The 18,925-nt window shown below is 39.4% G+C and overlaps 1 protein-coding gene across 5 annotated transcripts in view; it reads right to left on the minus strand.

The window, feature by feature from the left end:
• The window catches only part of PLCB1 (phospholipase C beta 1), a 663,588-nt gene that overhangs the window by 224,170 nt on the left and 420,493 nt on the right, over nt 1-18,925 (minus strand). For all 5 annotated transcript variants that reach the window (XR_013441954.1, XM_036122370.2, XM_036122371.2 and 2 more), the window contains exon 4: nt 12,961-13,098. Coding sequence is in view for 4 of the 5 variants with exons in the window: in XM_036122370.2 (XP_035978263.1) it covers nt 12,961-13,098 (138 nt within the window). In the remaining variant the exon portion in view is untranslated. The remainder of the gene's footprint in view (nt 1-12,960; nt 13,099-18,925) is intronic.

An 18,925-nucleotide genomic window follows, 5' to 3' on the forward strand; every position in this document is an offset into this window, starting at 1 on the left:
TCCAGCTCTGATCTCCTATCCTATCTCCCATCTGCCCTTTCTCCTTCTTCCTGATAGAATTGTCACCACTGGTCTTTCTTTCCAGTGGTGGAAATGGCTTATTGACAATCTCAATAAGCCATTTCTTAATCCACCAATTCAAGACAGCATCACTTGACTTCTCTGTGAGAGAGGACATTTACCTGCCAATCCTTTTACCTCCAACTCCTGTTAGCTTAAATTTACTTTTAAAATGATCAAAGTTGAAATGTTTTTATCTTGTTCAGGATCCATAATTGACTTCAATTATGTGCATATAAATTGATTCTAAAAGTTCAAAACCGATAAAATAAAAATTTACATGATTACAAAAATGCAAATATAATTTTCTGCAGGCTCATATATTAGACTCTGATTGTCCTACTTGTTGCAATTCCAACACCACGAACCACGTGGCTTTCAAAAGGGAACATTCCCATGGGACACCTGAGTGGCTCAGTTGGTTAAGCGGCTGCTGCCTTTGGTTCAGGTCATGATCCCAGGGTCCTGGGATCGAGTCCTGCATCGGGCTCCTTGCTACGCGGGGAGCCTGCTTCTTCCTTTGTCTTCTGCTCCCCCTGTTTGTGCTTGCTCTCTGTCTCTCTCTCCCTCACTCTCTGACAAATAAATATATAAAATCTTAAAAAAAAAAAGGGAACAATACCACGATAACATACTTCGTTTTTGGGCTGTTCCTTCAGTTGTTGAAAATCCTGCATGCTTTTAGCATGGCTTATATTTGGGTAATACTTTTCCATTTATCTTTTCTTTTGGGGAGAAGAAATTTAAGCCTTTTACATGCATCTAATATCTTCCAGTTTCCTACTCGTATTGCCTGAACCTAGTTCATTCCTCTATGTGCTATTTAAACTTCAAGACAGTACCTGTCTTTACCTTTTATATATATATATATATATTTTTTTTTTTTTTTGGTATTATGTCTTTCATATTTTCCTCTCCTCTGTTTTCTCCTTTTCTCCTGCTCTCTTTAGGTTGATTGTGCCTGTATCTCATACCTTTTCTCTTTCTCTTTTTTAGTAATCTCTACACCCAACGTAGAGCTCAAACTCACGACCTGGATATCAAGAGTCCCATGCTCCTCCTACTGAGCCAGCCAGGCGTCCCTTATCTTTTCTCTCTTATTGTCGCCTTTTTGTCTTTCAATTTTCCTTTTTTGTTTTCTGCCTGGTTCCCCATTCTGGGAGATTTCCTTCAATCTCTTCTTACAACAGTTATGTAGACAGAATCTGGCTTTTGTTCCATTATCTTATTTTTAATTTCCAAAAAAAGCCACTTTATTTTTGTTACCTATTTTTCAGAGCATCTTGTTCTTATCTTATGAATGTGATATATTCAAAATTCTCTCTGAAGATAGTTTCTGTTTTAATTTTTTGTTTATTTGTTTCTTGAATTATCCCTGTATCTTCTATCATCATTTCTTATTTTGTCCATCTTAGCTCCTTCATCAGTCAATAGTGTGGGCTTTCTCAATAGCCTGTGGACATTTTGTTGCTAGTTCACATTTTAGACTGGGGACAAGAGAGGGGCCAACTGGGAGCTCTGAGTACGTGAGTGGGAATTACCAGCTTGTAGATCTCTTTTTTGGGTAAGCATGTGGGTGCCAGCCACTATGGTGTGGTATCCATAAATTCTAGAATGAGAAGAGCTTTACTCTGGCTGCTTGACTCTAATGTTGGCTACCATGATTCTTTTCTAATAATTTGTTTACCTCCACACACACACACACACACACACACACACACACACACACACAAAAGCCCTTGGCTTTTTGGTCTGGGAAGTAATTGGCTATCAATTATTCTAGATGCAGAGCAAGAGGACCAGGTGGAGGGGCTGATAGTTTTGTCCATATTCCTTTAATTCCTCGCCCTTCTTTCCATTCCCAAGTCCTATTCCCTATTCCGCTGGGCTGGTAGTTCTCAAGTCTGGGGCTCTCTCCACTGATTCTGAGTGGGTCAGTGACCTTGGTGGCTACGGTTCTCTATGGAACCTAGACTCTGTTCCATCATGCATTCTCCTCATTTTCTTCTGCAGACTTATTGAAATATGTCATCTCGTAGTCACCTATCTCGTTCTCTTCATCTCTGTGTATTTATATTCCTTTACCATCATTTTCATAGTATCTCAAGAGAGATAGCATGTCACACCTGTGCTTATTCTGCTGCTTTAGACTAATACTATTTTAAACCTTATGTCCAAAACCAATTTTCTGATTTTCCCTCTCTAATTGGCTCTCCATCTCAATAAGTGCAATACCAGCAAAACTGACGTCATCCTTAGCTCCCTCTTTCTCTCATACCATGTGTCCAATCCATCAATATGGTTCTGTGGGTTTTTTTGGTTTTACCCTCAAAGTATATCCAGAACCCAGCCATTTCTCACTACCTCCTCCTCAAGCACTCTGCTCTCCTTTGTTTCTGTTCGCATCCCTACTATGGCTTTTCAACAGAGCAGCCAGGTCAATCCTGTTAAAATATATTACACCAAATAAATCCCTTGCTCAAAGTGATGCAAGTTACTCGTATCACTGGAAATGAAGCCAAATTCTTACAGTGGCCATCCACCACTGTCTGGGTCACCTGTCACCCCTCTCCCAACCTCTCTGACTCATCTCTCACTGCTCTCCTTTTCCTCAACCCATGCCGGGTACACACCCGTCTTAGGGTCTGCTCTCCTCCATGAGAACCACTTGACCCACTCCATCATCTTCAAGGTTTTCTTGAGAAGTTATAACCTCAGTGTAACCTTATCTGACCAATTTATTTAAAATTGAAATATGCCCCCCCTTCTAGCTCTGTCTATTCCCATTTCCTACTTTATTTCTCTCCAGCACCCAGCACTGCCTTATTGCCTTATTTATTGTGTTTATTGTCAACCCACCCCCACCATTATGTAGGCTTCATGAAGACAATCATTTTTGTCTATTTAGCTTATCCCTGGCATTCAAAATCATGCCCAGTACACAGCAGGCCATTGAGTATTAGTTGAATGAATGAATGAATGACTATCATTATATAGCCATTAGGAAAATTATTGACAAAGTATTTAATTTTTCTTTTTTTTAATTCTCAGGGACAGCTTGTTCATTGGGACCATTTGATGCATTCAGAACCTAAAAATGACAACTGATATTAAGGCAGTAGATGACACAGATCAACCTGCCACTCTCAGAGGATGCTAGATATATTCCCCCAGTAATTAAACAAGGAAGCCAAATGTTTTTAGAGCTCTTCTTCCTTCCAAAAATATTATGGTTTTTGTTTGTTTTAATTTTTTTTTTTATTTATTTGTCAGAGAGAGAGAGCGCACACGCACATGCACAAACAGTGGGAGGGCAGGCGGGACGGGGGGAAGCAGGCTCCCCGCTGAGCAGGGAGCTCCAATGTGGGACTGGATCCCAGGACCCTGGGATCATGACCTGAGCCGAAGGCAGACTTAACTGACTGAGCCACCCAGGCGTCCCTGTTTGTTTGTTTTAATCTGCGTGCCTGCTTCAAGGCAATCCACACAGACAGACAACTGGGGCTTACTCAGCTGCGAGCCACAGGGAGGCATAGGAACAAGGGGGCAGCAGGTCATTTCTGTGTTCTGGAGTGTTTGGAAAGAAAGGGGAGACACTGCTGCTTAAGCAGTTTTCTGACTTTCCTTTCTGGGGACAAGTGGGTTTGCCCTCACAGCAGCCCATACTCTGAAAGCACAAGCATTTCTGTGCCCTAGAGTATATATTTTCCCTGCAGTTTGGCATTCACTCCTCTGCGTGGATCCCTTGAACACAGCCTGACTCAAAAGAAGCCCTTGCTTAAGGAATGCAGAAAAGACACCCAGAAGGCGGAGGGCGGGGCGCTTCGCACCACAGTCACCAGAAGAACAACTGTTCGTTCTTAGGAAGAGATGAAGGAAGGAAGAGATTAATGTCCAAGTTGCCTTTTCCCTCCTCTTTTTATTATGAATGCCTCTCTTTTGACTTTTGAACTTTTAAACTTTTGTACGGACATTCCATATGGGTGACATTTTCACAATTTAAAAGTTTAAGATGTGCCTCTTTCATCTGCTCCACACTCATCCAAAATACAAATGCAGAACGTGGAATGATTCTCATTTGCCAACAAAGGACATCCATGACTACAAAATTCCAAAACCAATAGTACAGTGTATTGACTTGGTGAGAACTTGGCCCTTATTTACAGTTGGGTGGGGGAATATCCTAAGATGACATAGGCACGTTTTGTGGGTATGAGGAGGTCAGGAGTAGCAGTGAGTGAAGATCTCATAAAACACAATAATCCATTTGTAAATGGCAATCCTTTTGGCATATATATTCTACCCCCAAGGAGGTCTTGCACAATTTTCCACTATGTTCCAAAATACACTCCTGAAAACAATGTATGATACCTCATTCTATTCTTCTTAATCATTTTTGTTTAAAGAAAATCAGACCTACACCCACTGCTCACTCACCATAAACTGGTCCTAGTTAAAGGGATAAATTACACATTTTGTACAGAATATATTAGTGTCTGAAAATTCTTATCTCAATGTATATGTCTCAGAATTATATATATATAATTATATACCATATATATATATATATATATAATTATATATACCATATATATATATATATATATATATGAACCTCATGTCTCTTAAAGTCAGTTTTAAATACACTGTTAATTTGGAGGAATGTCTAAGAGAATTCCCAGTTTTTGATGAATCAAGTTCATCAAGTTCTAGATCAGGAACAGCTAGTGGTGGCTGTGGCAGATCCTTTCACTGGTTCCTCTTTCTCTTCTCTTTTCCAATTTCATTTTGTAGACAATGATTTCTTTTCTCTTAAAAAAAAAAGCACCCCCCCCCCCCCATTACACCTTCTCTCAGGCCCTTCACCTAAAAGGCCTCAATTATTTGGCTCTTCAAAGCCATTGTAACTGGTGGGTGTGGGAGGGTGATAGGGACCATGACTCCATGATCAGGAACAAGGTTGAGTTTGGGAAAGATGAACAGAATGGAAGCCACTGTGTTTAGTGCCAACCCTTACTCCTACTGAAAACCTTGGCAAACCGTGGAGAGAGATCCGTGCTGGGAAGAAAGGGCCTGGAGCAACCAGCTAAGGGGCCTCAATTTCTTCAACTCTAAAAAATGAGAAGATCAGAGTACATGTGTTCCAAGTCCCCACGGCTTAAAATTTTTCATGATCTGTCAATTGTTTTCAAGGGCTCAAAATCCCCTTCTCCCCTTTCTCTCCCCCTCTTTCCTTTTTTGTTTCCTCAAACACACCTGTACTGAGTGCTTACTATACACTAAGCTAGATCCTGGGAACATAGAAATGAATAAGCTATTGTTTCTGACTTTAAGTAGCTCATAAATCCCAGGTAGGGTTCAGATACACTGACAGATAATTACAGTGTGATAAATGACACAGAAAATATCCATGGGGTTCACCAAAGAGCATAGAAGGAAACTCCATTATTCATGGAGATCATGGGATGGAGGGGGAGATGGATGAGTTGTATTTAAGCTGAGTCCCTAAGGAGGCTTGGAAGTTCTCCTGGTGGACGAAATGGAGAAGGGAAGTCTAGCAAGGCACATAATTCTGAAGGCACCAAAATTAAAATTATAAAGGCAGAAAGAATCACAAGTAGTTAGGAGCTACTGGAGCAGAATGGTACAAGGGTCCAAGTGGTGAGTTATCAGCAACTGCATGGGCTGTTTGTTTTGGTCACTAATCAATCCACCGAGATGCTTGCTACATACTAGGCCTTCAATAAATATTTGTTCACTAAATGAATGAATGAAATAGACAGAAAACTTCATTTTGTAGGTAATAAGCAATGAAAAAGATTTCAAGCATGATCAGGTTTGAGGTTTTTTTTTTTTTTTTAAGATCATTCTTATGCAGATGGGCACATATAGTTGGAGAGCAAAGAGAGGGTTCTAAGAAAGTAGGTAGAAGGTGCCTATAGGTGAGACCTGTCAAGAATTTGAACAACATAGCAGGGGGAAGAGGGATAAGGAAAGAAATGTGAGAGCTAGTTAGGAAATTCAGAGACCTTGCACGTTATTTGGATGGTGGGTAAGCAAGAAAGGAAAATTGCCAGGGAATCCCAGGTCATACTCTCAAAATGAGTGAACTATATTTTCTATGACATTCATAGCTGCAGACATGGCCGAGGTTCCCCGAAAAGTCTAAAATAACAGCCATTCAAGGCTGATGTTCACTTTCTAGAGCATATCTTTGGAAAGCTCATTATTCTATGACATCAAAATGTAATAAATTAACATAGAGACATCCATTATTAAACATTATTTTTGCATGTGTGAATTACTGTTTAAAATACCAATTGGCTCAAACAGTTTGGTAAAGTGCCATTATCTCTGAAAACTGAACATATGAAGATCTATGATCAGCAACACATATCTCACAGAAAGGCATATGTTTATAGCAACACTACTTATAATAGTCCTAAACTGGAAATTGCCTGAATGTTCATCAACTGTAGAATAGATAAATAAATTATGGTATACTCTTTAGCAAAGAGAATGAACTAAATTATAACCACATGTAAAAAATACAGAAGGATTTCATAAATATAATGTTGAATAATAATAATAATGTTGTCAGACCAGAAACAAAACATGTTTCCTGATTCCATTTACAGAGATTATAAAAACAGGTAAAACGAATCTATAAAGTTGGAGGTCAAAACAGGGGTGTGTTAGGGGCCCTTGGGTGGCTCAGTCCATTAAGTGTCTGCCTTCGGCTCAGGTTATGATCTCAGGGTCCTGAGATCAAGTCCCACATGGGGCTCCCTGCTCAGCAGGGCGTCTGCTTCTCCCTCTCCCTGCTTATGCTCTCTCTCTCTAATAAAAAAATTACGGTTATGTTAGTAGGGTAGACACTGGAGTGCTGATGATGCCCCATTTCTTGATCTGGGTGCTATTTACATGGGTGTGTTGTCTTTTCAAAAATTTATCAAGTTATATTGGGGCACCTGCGTGGCTCAGTCTTTAAGTGTCTGCCTTCAGCTCAGGTCATGATCCCAAGGTCCTGGGATCGAGCCCCGCATTGGGCTCCCTGCTCAGCGGGAAGCCTGCTTCTCCCTCTCCCACTTCCCCTGCTTGTGTTCCTTCTCTCGCTTTGTCTCTCTCTGTCAAATAAATAAATAAAATCTTTAAAAAAAATCTTCAAAATAGTCATAATCAGTGCTTTTCAGGAAAAATTAAAAAACAATCTGGCTAAGTTCCTGCTACATTGCATGTTTTTCCTATTTATACGTTTCAGAGAATTTAGTGTGTAAAGAATTAAGGATGGAAAGCAATGGCATCTGCCAAACCTTGTGCAGAGAAATGAACACAAAATCTCCCCTGCACAATTCTGTCATCAGGCATCTCATTCTTAACCCACTGGATCCTTGTTGTTTCAGTCCACTGCATCTTAGTACACTGGAGCAACACCTGGATGGAAATTTGCCAAACTAGGCAGTGGTTCAACAATATGTCCACCCAGAGGGCCTATCAGAGTGTCAGACTACTTAGGACTGAATATCAGAGCCTGAATCTCCAATCCTCTTTCTTAGGGTGGTAGGGTATGCTGCTAATATATTGCATTGAACAAAGACTGGAGATAGGAGTTGGGGAGGTTGAGGGAGGGCGTGAGCTTCTAGGGATCAGCCATGGAAAGGGACCAGAACCCAGGGGGAAGACATGCTGTCTTTGCACCCTGGGAATCCTCTTCATTAACTATGAGACAGATTTCCTTCCTTGCTGAGGTTCTCTCAGTGAAGAGTGATCTCCCAACAGTTACACACTGAATACCTGCAACCTGAAGGTAAACACCACCAGGCAATCCTATAAACCCCAGCCCCTGGCTCAGAGCAATCTTCTTTATGACATGACTGCAATGCTGTTTAGCTGCATGACTACACGGGGTAGTATTCACAACTAGAAGTCTCTTTCTGAGTAGCCCCTCACCTCAAAGAAAAACAGAATATTCAAAAGAGAGCCTGGAATTGGGCAGGTAGAAGACAATTGTTTTTTTCTTCAAGCTCCTTGACCAATGGAAGAATCTGTATTGATCTGATAAATTGGTTAATATGCTCAAAACAACACTATTTGGGGGGCTGATGTGAATGATCTGTCTTTCGCAGTCCCTGGTCACCTTCAAAGAAATGCACCAACTGGTGCTGAGAAAGACTTGAGGGTTCAGATCATCTTTACTCTCAGCTGCTGACTTCTGTGTCCTTTGTCACGGAGAAAGTAAAGGCAATCAGAAAATGTCTTCAACTTTCTCCATCACGTGTATCCCTTACTGGCATCTCTACCAAATATGCTCCACTCTTCCTTCTCTTCTTGATGAGATGCTCTTGCTCCTGTCTGAGCTTAGCTACTCTTTCTCTGAACTAGGGTAGGGTCAACACACTTTTTAAATAAAGGACTGGATAGTGAATATTTTAGGCTTTGTGGTCCATATGGTCTATGCCATAACTACTCATCTCTGTCTAGAGAAGGTAGCCATAGACACTATGTGAAAATGGACATTGCTGTGTTCCAATAAAAGTATAAAAACAGTGGAGGACCAGACGTAGCCCCTAGGCTGTAGTTTACTGAGCTCTGCATGAGATCCTACTGCGTCTTCTACTCAAGAACTTGCTCTAGCAATTCTTCTTTCCTACATCAGCACATTGTTTTCCCTCTATGGGACCATTCCTATTAGCATACATGTATATTGTTGCTTCTCACATCTTAAAAACCATTTCTGGACCTTGCTTCCTATTTGTCTGCTGTCTTTCACATCAAAACTTCCAAAAAAGAGCAATCTTTTTTTTTTTAAAAGATTTTATTTATTTATCTGACAGAGAGAGACAGCAAGAGAGGGAACACAAGCAGGGGGAGCGGGAGAGGGAGAAGCAGGCTTCCCACTGAGCAGGGAGCCTGATGCAGGGCTTGATCCCAGGACCCTGGGATCATGACCTGAGCCGAAGGCAGACACTTAATGACTGAGCCACTCAGGCGCCCCAAAAAGAGCAAACTTTTCGGCTTCTTTTTTTCTCCCTTGTCAGTATTCCCCAGAGCCCATTCCAATAGAGTTTGACTTCCCCACTCCACTGAAGTTACTCTAATCAAAGTCACTAATGACCTCTATGTCATTAAATGCAATGGTCCACTCTTGATCTTCATCTTGGGCAGCATTTGACCCTATTGTTGATCACTTTATTCTCCCTGAAATATTTTCTTCACCTGGCTTCCAATGACACATACTACCTCACTGCCTCCTCACTGGCCTCCTTTTCTGATTCTTTCTTATCTCAATCTCTTCATGTTGGAGTAGTGATGACTCAGGTCTTGGACATCTTCTCTATCTATAGTCATTTCCTGGCTGATCTCATCCAGTCTCATTAAATATTATGTATAACCTGATGACTTCCAAATTAATGTATTATATTTGGCCCTCAACTCCAGGCTCGTATACCCAACTCAACATACCCACTTGAGTGTCTAATAATGATTTCAATCTGAACATAAAAAACTGAACCCTTACTATATACCCCCAAATGTGTTACACTTTAGATTTTCCCTATGATGTAAGTGGTATTTCTCTTGGGCCAAAACTCTAGTATCATCCTTGATTTTTCTCTTTTTCTTGCATGCAACATACAATTCATAGGCCTCTGCTCTCAATTCTTCTTTCAAATATGTATATATATATAGACTCCTTTTCATTTCCTCTGCAGCCCCATGTTGGTCCAAGTCACTAACAACTCACTTCAAATATTTTAGTAGTTTCACTGGTCTCCCTGCTTCCATTATTGCCTCTCCCCAGGCGGTCTATTATTGACTAAAGGGTTAAGTCAGGTTGCGTCCATCCTCTGCTCAAAACCCTCAATGGCTTCCATCTTCCTCACAATAAAAGTCAAAGTCCTTCAGAAGCCCATATCACAACACAAGGAATCAACTTCTGCTGCCTTGGCTAGTTTCCTTTGCTGATACCTTCGCACAAGTCATGTAGCTGGGAGCGGAGAACTATTGGAAGTTAGTGGTAGAAGAGTAAAAGGAAGGGTGGTGATATTCACCTCCTCCCCATGGCCCCCAAGAGAGGTCAGGCATCCCATGGAGGGGAACAGAAGTCCAGGAGTTCCAGGGGGTAATAAACGTGTATGTGTCCATTGGTCCCTAGAGGAGCAGAGGATGCAGGGAGAAGTATGCGACTGAGAGGGCAAAGGTGAAATCATCTATTTCCCTGGCACATTAAAAGGAGTGCCCCACCAGGGAGCAGGGAAAGCTAATACTTAGGGTATAGAGTGGTTGGAAAGTCAAGCTCCATAACAAAAATTATGACTGTTGTATAATTGCAAGAGATACCATATTTTTAGTCCAACTACAGAGAGAAAAATTGAAAAACAGTGTTCTCCCTTATCAATCTTTTAAGAGTCACTTGTCTTAAAGAATAAATAAAAAGTTCAAATTCAAGTGATTTATGTAAGAAAGAAAGCATGCAAATCTGGAATAATATATTTAGGAAAGTTCAAGTTCTAGTTCTGATTAATTTTTAAAATTGATCCAAGGGATTTCTCAGAAATCTATGATATTGCTGTAATTGAGCAAATTCCTTCAGATTTTTTCCCTTCTCTGCACACCCCCATCTCCCCCACTCATGCCCTCTCCTCCTGCTTTATTCTTCCACACAGATCTCCATCTAACCTCCAATATATTTCCTTCATAATTGTGATTTATCTGTTTATTTCTCCCAGAATGCTGGCTCTCAGCATTCTAGAATGTCGTATCCCTAACATTGGAATTGTGGTTGGCATAGAGAAGGCAACTGACAAATATGTGTTGAAAGAATGAATGAGCCAGAATCCCTTTGTAAATAATTTCTTCTGGAGACATTCGAGTTTCAAAGCAGCTCAGGTTTCTGTCAGGCATTCTACATAATGAGAGAGGTTGTCTCCTTTGGTGTTGGCACTACACAAAGCATCATGTACATAATGGGCCCCAGAGATTAAATAAAAGGTGTGATGTTATGAGACAATACTGACAATTAGAAGGAGGGAAAGTAAGTTTTCAGAGTAAAGTGGTGTTTACAAATCTTAACCTTCTGGCTGAGCAATTTCAGTGGGGGAAAAAAATACCCTACCGGGAAGGCAGGAAAAGCAAAACATATTCTGTAGCTTCATTAATTATACCAGGAACATCAAGTTGCTGCTGAAAAAATGTCTACAGATGCAGTCCTGATGGGGAATATTACAGGGCTCAGAAATCAAAATCCCCAAAGAAAATTAGTGGGTAGGAGTGCACAGAGAGGAGGAAATTGAATATGTTTTAAACATAACTGCACAAAGGTTTAATGCAGTATAAGATATGTAGATTGGCTTCTAATATAAAATCTATATTCACTCTTAGTAAAAGCCTCCCTGAAAGTCACTGTCATTTATTGAATGTTTCTGAGAGTTAATGAATCTCCTGAATTGGTTATTTTTTAAACTGAATATGGTTGTATTTGGGGAAAGATATTTTAAAAAATATTTTTGCAAATCATTACTATTTATTTATCCATGTTCATTCATCCATCCATCCAACCATCCATCCATATACTGAGAAATGAAGTATATACAACTCACAGATTACTAACAGTACACCAGAATAAGAACTCTTGCTAGGCAAGTATAACGCTGTCACACTGAACGTTTCACAAAACTGAAGTCTCTCCAAAGGTCAAAGTAAGTTATACTACAGAAGCAAATGAATGACTTGGTTCTTAAAGAGGGAAAATAGACTAGGTCTGTAACACAGTCTTGGAGAATAGTTTCTAAAGACCTCACGCTGTGAAAACTGGTTGGCATTTCATTTCATTCCTTTGTAAGAAGTAAAGTTGATGCCATGTAAATGTTGGAAATAAGCCTCTACCATAATCACTAAAGAATTAGAGGTCAGGTCATTACTTCTGGTGTAGCTCAAAGAAATGTCAGACGACTAAGGGTTAAAAATGTATAAATCATAATGATGACTGGCTTGACATGACCCCATAGTTGTGATCCTTGACACGAGAAGTTCTATAATGGCACAGATACGACATACAGACTTAAAAGTACTCTTTGATTCATATTCTTAATTCTTGAAGGGAAGGTATGAAGGGTAAGGATTATCATTAGTATCCTGTGAACTGTAAACGTGAAAAAAAGAAAGCCCTTCTTTTGATATGTTCATTTCAGTGCTCTGATTTTCATGGCAATTGGACTATCCCAGAGAAAACATCAAAGTGGAGTCCAGGGTTCCCAGAAATTAATGGCTTCTTGTTTGATAAATCTTGCCTGTATTCTAGTTATTTCTGTATGTATCTGAAAGGCCTGCTATGATAGTAAATTAGCAAGTCCTTAATGGAGAGGACCTGTCTAATTTACTATTCTAATCCATAACCGAATAAATGTTATTTATTGTCATTATTTGAAATTTTTGTTTTAAAATTGTTTTATTTCTGCTCATATTCATTGAGCAGCTACCATGTGCATGCTGGTGGGCTAGGGGCTACACAGGGTAAAAGAAGTTAAAAGGTGTTAAGGATATCTGCTCTCAAGGAGAGGATTGGAAAGGAGATGGGGTCAGAAGTGGTTTGGGATGAGGCTAAAAAAGAATGTGTGAGGACAAGGTGTTTAAGTGAAATAAAAAATGGTTTCACTTATATTTTCTTCTGCAAAGAAATTATATCAAATGCCTTATTCCTAATGAAAAATCTCCATAATTCTTAGTAGATGCCATTATTTGGAAGCGTTTGAATTACACTTCTACTTGGCAGCTGAATTATTTTCAGATGTAATTTCAACACATGTTAAATATGACAAAAACTCAATCTTTTGCAGGCATCAGTACAATGTCATAAGGATTCAGAATGAGGTGACAAACGCCAGAAGTTTCTATCCACTGTACCTTGGCCACTTCTTCTTGGAAAGCCACGAGATTCAAATGGGAGATGTTAACCAAGTCAGGCCCATATACCACCGTTATCATGCGATGCTCCAGGCGCCCGATGTTCCCCACATCCAAAAGTTCACGTAATTTGGGGTCCTGGATAATAAACATTGAAAAAAGTTAGTCTATACCTAGAAATTCCAACATGGTAGCATAGTTTTAAAAGCATTAGACCTAGAAAGCCTTCAGAACAAAATTGCCTTTTATTCTTGCTAAAAAAACAGTATGATTGAAGTCCCAAACTCCATCATGGCCCAGAGAGGTAAAGTAACTTGCTGAAAGGTTATGGAGAGAGAATTTCTTACTCAAGTCTTATGGTCCTTATGGAATTATATGAAGTGAAATGAGTGAGACAGAGAAAGACAAATGCTGCATGTAGAATTTTTAAAAAAAAGGTGAACTCAGAGAAACAAGAGAGTGGAGAGGTGGATACCAGGGGCAGGGGGTGTGGGGAAAATGAGGAGATTTTGTTCAAAGAGTACAAACTTCCAGATACAAGATGAATAAGTTCTAAGGACCTAATATACTGCATGAGGATTAAAGTTAATAATATTGTATTATATACTGGAAAGATGCTAATAGTGTAGGTCTTAAATGTTCTCACTACAAGAAAGAAATGGTTATTATGTGATGTGATGGAGGTGTTGGCTAATGCTGTGGTGGTAATCATCTTGCAATATATGCATGCATCAAATCATCACGTTGTACATCTTAAACTTACACAATATCATATGGTAATTATACCTCAATAAACCTAGAAAAAAATAAGAATTATGGTCCTCAGTCAATAGCTCTTTCTGTCATACGTCCTTTAGTAGCATATTTTTATGTGCCATAATTCTCCCTCTATTTCCTCCAATCATCCCATGAATCACACAGTGAAATACAAAATCTCATCTCTCTCCTCAATTCATGACACATTAAGATGAAGAAGGTGATTCTTGTAGAATCAAAACATGATAATGATATCTAGGGCTGAGGCAGAAACATGGCTGAGAGTCACAGTTTGGACCCTCTCCAACACGGAGTTACGTTGTAAAGAAATAGGCTGTTAGACTGGGCAAAATGGCAGCACCTGTCATGAATATGTTCTTTTCAATTCCATCCTCAGAACATACTGGGATTTGGACAGAGAACTTCTGCAGTCTTCAGAGCAAGTTCCATTCTTTGGGATACCGTAAGTGAAGATCCCTCGGAGATCTAGTCCTGCTAGATTTGGGAGGTTTCCGAACCTCCCAAATTGAAAGTAAGACCTAAAATAGAACTCATTCTCCTTGGTTGAATTCATTTTCCTCTCATAGGAAATAAGAGGTCCATGCAGAAAATTAACATCAAATCAATCACTTATCCAATCTGCAGCCAGCTTCTGAGCAAGGAATAAATTTGTATTCTTATTTATTTAGCTAAATGCTGGGCCAATGGGGCTTGGTTATTCTGATCTCCTTTCTGAGGCTTTTATTCACAGCATCCTTACAAAGAAAAAGTGGACTTAAAAAAACAGGAAAGAAAATAAACAAAACCTTCCCAGCTAAATTCTTTTATTCAGTGCCATTAATTCTTAGTTAATAAAACTTTCTCCTGTTTGGCTGTGTTAAGAGGAACATTTTCAGGTAAGTTATGAAGAGAGAAAAATCCATCTCAAAGATGTGCCCAATATAACTAAAACTTCAACTCCACTAACAAGTTGGGAACTTATCAAGTACATCAGGCCTCCTAGAAAGATCAAATGTTATCACAAGAACATCAGTTTGCATGGCCTAGAAAAGGAGAGGAATAGAGGAAAAATTTTATTAAGTAAACAATAACAAAAAAGGGAAATTTTTAGCATTCTAGCGTTAATGAAAGATTAAAAGAAAAGGTTCAGGAAGAATGGACTTTCTGTGAAGGCTAATAAAGAATGATTCTAGCTGTTCTGTGATATGTTTAATTGCATCCTGATTTTTAAAAAGTTTTATTTATTTTTTAATTCAAGTATAATTAACATACAGTGTTATGTTAGTTTCATGTGTACAATACAATGATGAAACAATTCTGTACATTTCTTAGTGCTCATCACTATAATTGTACTTAACCCCCTTAACTTATTTCACTCATCCCCCCACCCACCTCCCTGCTGGCTACTACCAGCTTGTTCTCTGGATTTAAGAGTCTGTTTTTTTGTCACTTTTTTTTTTGCTTGGTTGGTTTGCATCACAGTTTTTGAACATGTTTGAGGCAAGATTAGAAAAGAAAATGATCAGTACTTTTAATATTGTTTTTTGTATACTTGGAAGAGAAAGGTAATTCTCGGAAACCATCTGAAACTTATAAATCACAAGTTTTGAAGCAATGATTACAGAGTCTATCCGTGATATTGTGATTTATAAGAAAAATAAATTTGGTCATTCAGATGACCAAAATATATTTTTTCATATGTATTTGGTCTTCATCTGAAGTTCCTGGCTCACAGTCCCTAAAACCAGAACATTTTCTGTTCAGTCTGTATTACTTTACTGACTAATTCTCATGTCTTTTAAAACCACTTTTGTGCAAATGGCAAGATCTCATTCCTTTTGATGGCTGCATAATATTCCATTGTATATATATACCACATCTTCTTTATCCATTCATCTGTCGATGGACATCTTGGCTCTTTCCATAGTTTGGCTATTGTGGACATTGCTGAAGTGGTGGGGGGTGGAAGGGATGGGGTGGCTGGGTGATAGACATTGGGGAGGGTATGTGCTATGGTGAGCACTGTGAATTGTGCAAGACTGTTGAATCACAGATCTATACCTCTGAAACACATAATACAATATATGTTAAAAAAAAAAAAGAAGAAGAAGATAGCAGGAGGGGAAGAATGAAGGGGGGGAAATCGGAGGGGGAGAGAACCATGAGAGATGATGGACTCTGAAAAACAAACGGGGGGTAGGAGGATGGGTTAGCCTGGTGATGGGTATTAAAGAGGGCACGTTCTGCATGGAGCACTGGGTGTTATGCACAAACAATGAATCATGGAACACTACATCAAAAACTAATAATGTAATGTATGGTGATCAACATAACAATAAAAAAACCACTTTTGTGCACTTATTATATAGTGATTGATTAAAGAGTACCATCTCTCAGAACTGTATGGACTAGGTGTGGGGGTCAAGGGGTTCACTTGAGTTGTCCTTGAGCTATAGGAATGCAAGGCAAATAGAGAGCACTTAGAGAAGGTGCCAGAATAGAAAATAATTCTGGGGGTGCTTGGGTGGCTCAGTTGGTTAAGTGTCTGTCTTCGGCTCAGGTCATGATCTCAGGGTCCTGGGATCGAGTCCCTCATCGGGCTCCCTGCTCAGCGGGTAGTCTGACTCTCCCTCTGCCTCTTGCTCATGCTCTCTCTCTCCATCTCTCTCAAATAAATAAATAAATAAAATATTAAAAAAAAGAAAATAATTCTGGAAAAAGACAATATTGTTAGATATGGTCAACAGGAATTTATAAGATGATCAATTCTTTGTGGCATCTCTGTAAAAATTTTCCCACTAATGGCTGTTTATATATAATTTTAAAAACAATGGATTTTTATGTAATTAGAAGTATGGAATGCAGTATTTGGAGGTAATGTCTGGAATTGGGAGGATAAAGCAGACTAGCAAAATGATGGTGCTGATGATTGAATCTGAGAAACCATTCTATAAGTCTCTCTTTATCTGAGACGGTTGTACAATAAATAATAACAAAGAGTATTGAGCATGAACTGCAGGCACAGTAAGATTTGAGAAATATTATTTCAATAGTAACCACAGTATTTTAAAATTATGTAATTCTGGAAGTAAATAGAGAAATTGCTTAAAGTATATAATAAACAAGTTCCTTACTAATGTCCTTTTTTAGTGATTGATCATACCAATTTATTTTTTAAAGATTTGATTTATTTGACAGAGAGAGAGAGCATAGGCAGGGGGAGTGGCAGGCAGAGGGAGAGGGAGAAGCAGGCTTCCCGCTGGGCAGGGAGCCTGATGCGGGACTCAATCCCAAGACTCCAGGATCATGATCTGAGCCAAAGGCAGAAGCTCAACCGTCTGAGCCACCCAGGCGCCCCGATCATACCAATTTTTAAACTATATTTTACTGTCTTTCTTACCATTAATCATTTTGTTTGTTTTTACAACTACATCTTTTCTTTATATTTTATTTTTTAATCAACATCAAGCTTGGGTTATGTTAGCGTTCTCTCCCTTAAGAAATTACTTTTCTTGGGCGCCTGGGTGGCTCAGTTGGTTTGGTGACTGCCTTCGGCTCAGGTCATGATCCTGGAGTCCCGGGATCGAGTCCTGCGTCGGGCTCCCTGCTCGGCAGGGAGTCTGCTTCTCCCTCAGACCCTCCCCCCTCTCATGTGCTCTTTTTCTCATTCTCTCTCTCTCAAATAAATAAATAAATAAAATCTTTAAAAAAAAAAATTACTTTTCTTTTTACCTATACTCTGAGTTTTCTCATTTTGAACTCAATATCCCAAGGTAACAGGGTGGCTTCAAACCTTTGTCTCATTATTGAGCATGTTGACATACGAAGGGTATAGTGAAAAAGATATTTGTCCTTTCAAGTACCAAAAGTTGCCCGCAGTTGTTTTCAGCAGAGGAGACCCTCAGAGAATAAGCAAAGAGGAAATTATCTGGAAGGATAAACAGCAAAGGCACCAAAGTGTTTGGAGGACCTTATAGATAGAAGGAATTTAATGGAAACGTCTAAAAAAATGGTTGTTTCTGGGGTACATCAGTCTCAGGTCTGGAGATATGAGTGGCTGCATTTCAAAAAGAAATGAATAAAATTAAAATAGTAACAATAACAAAAGCCTACAGACAATTTGCATGAAAACCACCCTCTCCTAAAAACTTATCCTACTAAGGATTTTATGTCTGAGATTCTTTCTTTTTCTTTCTTTCTTTCTTTTCTTTCTTTCTTTCCTTCTTTCTTCTTTCTTTCTTCCTTCCTTCCTTCTTTCTTTCCTTCCTTCCTTCCTTAGAGAGAAAAGGAGGGGGAGAGAGAGCAAGCACACACACATATGCATGAGTGGGGGAGGGGCAGAGGGTGAGAGAGAATCCTAAGCAGGGCTCAGTCTCAGGCCCTGAGATCATGACCTGAGCTGAAATCAAGAGTCAGATGCTCATCTGACTGAGCCACCCAGGCATCCCTGTCTGAGATTTTCTTATTGATTGAAACTCCTGACCAGTTTTCAGAGAAGTATTTACCTACTCAGGTTACTACCAGACTCAAACACATTTCTTGGTTGCTGCTATTGATATATATTCCTTGAAAAATTTTTAAGGGTTTTATTTATTTATTTGACAGAGAGAGAGCACAAGCAGGGGGAGCGGCAGGCAGAGGGAGAGGGAGAAGCAGGCTCCCTGCTGAGCAAGGACCCCGATGCGGGGCTCGATCCCAGGACCCTGGGATCATGACCTGAGCCAAAGGCAGATGCTTCACAACTGAACCACCCAGGCACCCCCCTTGAAATTTTTATAAAGAAAACAAGCTATCTCTACAATTCTGTAAAAATGTTCAATTTTTCTATTGAAGAACACTAAAGAATACAGCTCAGAAAAAAATAAGAGGAGAGATGAACTTGGAATTTCATATTTTCACTAAGCTGTCACTCAAGGCCTGCTTTCTCCTGAGAATATCCTAGATATGTCTCCACGGTGAGAATTAACCAGACCAGCTACGAATTTTGGCAGCTATAATTTAACTGCACTGTGCAAGTTAAGTCCTAGATCACTTCCATTCCCCTAAGAGTTACAAAATAGAGACTGAATAAGCTCACTTTCTTTCAATCATCACGATTCATGATTAAATTACTTCATGTCTGTTGCAAAGAAAGTTCCTCAAGTTAATAATTCTCATTTCCAGGGATAATAGACTACTGAAGAAAGTAATGTATGTATTACTTGTAATT

The sequence above is a fragment of the Halichoerus grypus genome, chromosome 10 (assembly GCF_964656455.1).
Source record: "Halichoerus grypus chromosome 10, mHalGry1.hap1.1, whole genome shotgun sequence".
Taxonomy (NCBI): domain Eukaryota; kingdom Metazoa; phylum Chordata; class Mammalia; order Carnivora; family Phocidae; genus Halichoerus; species Halichoerus grypus.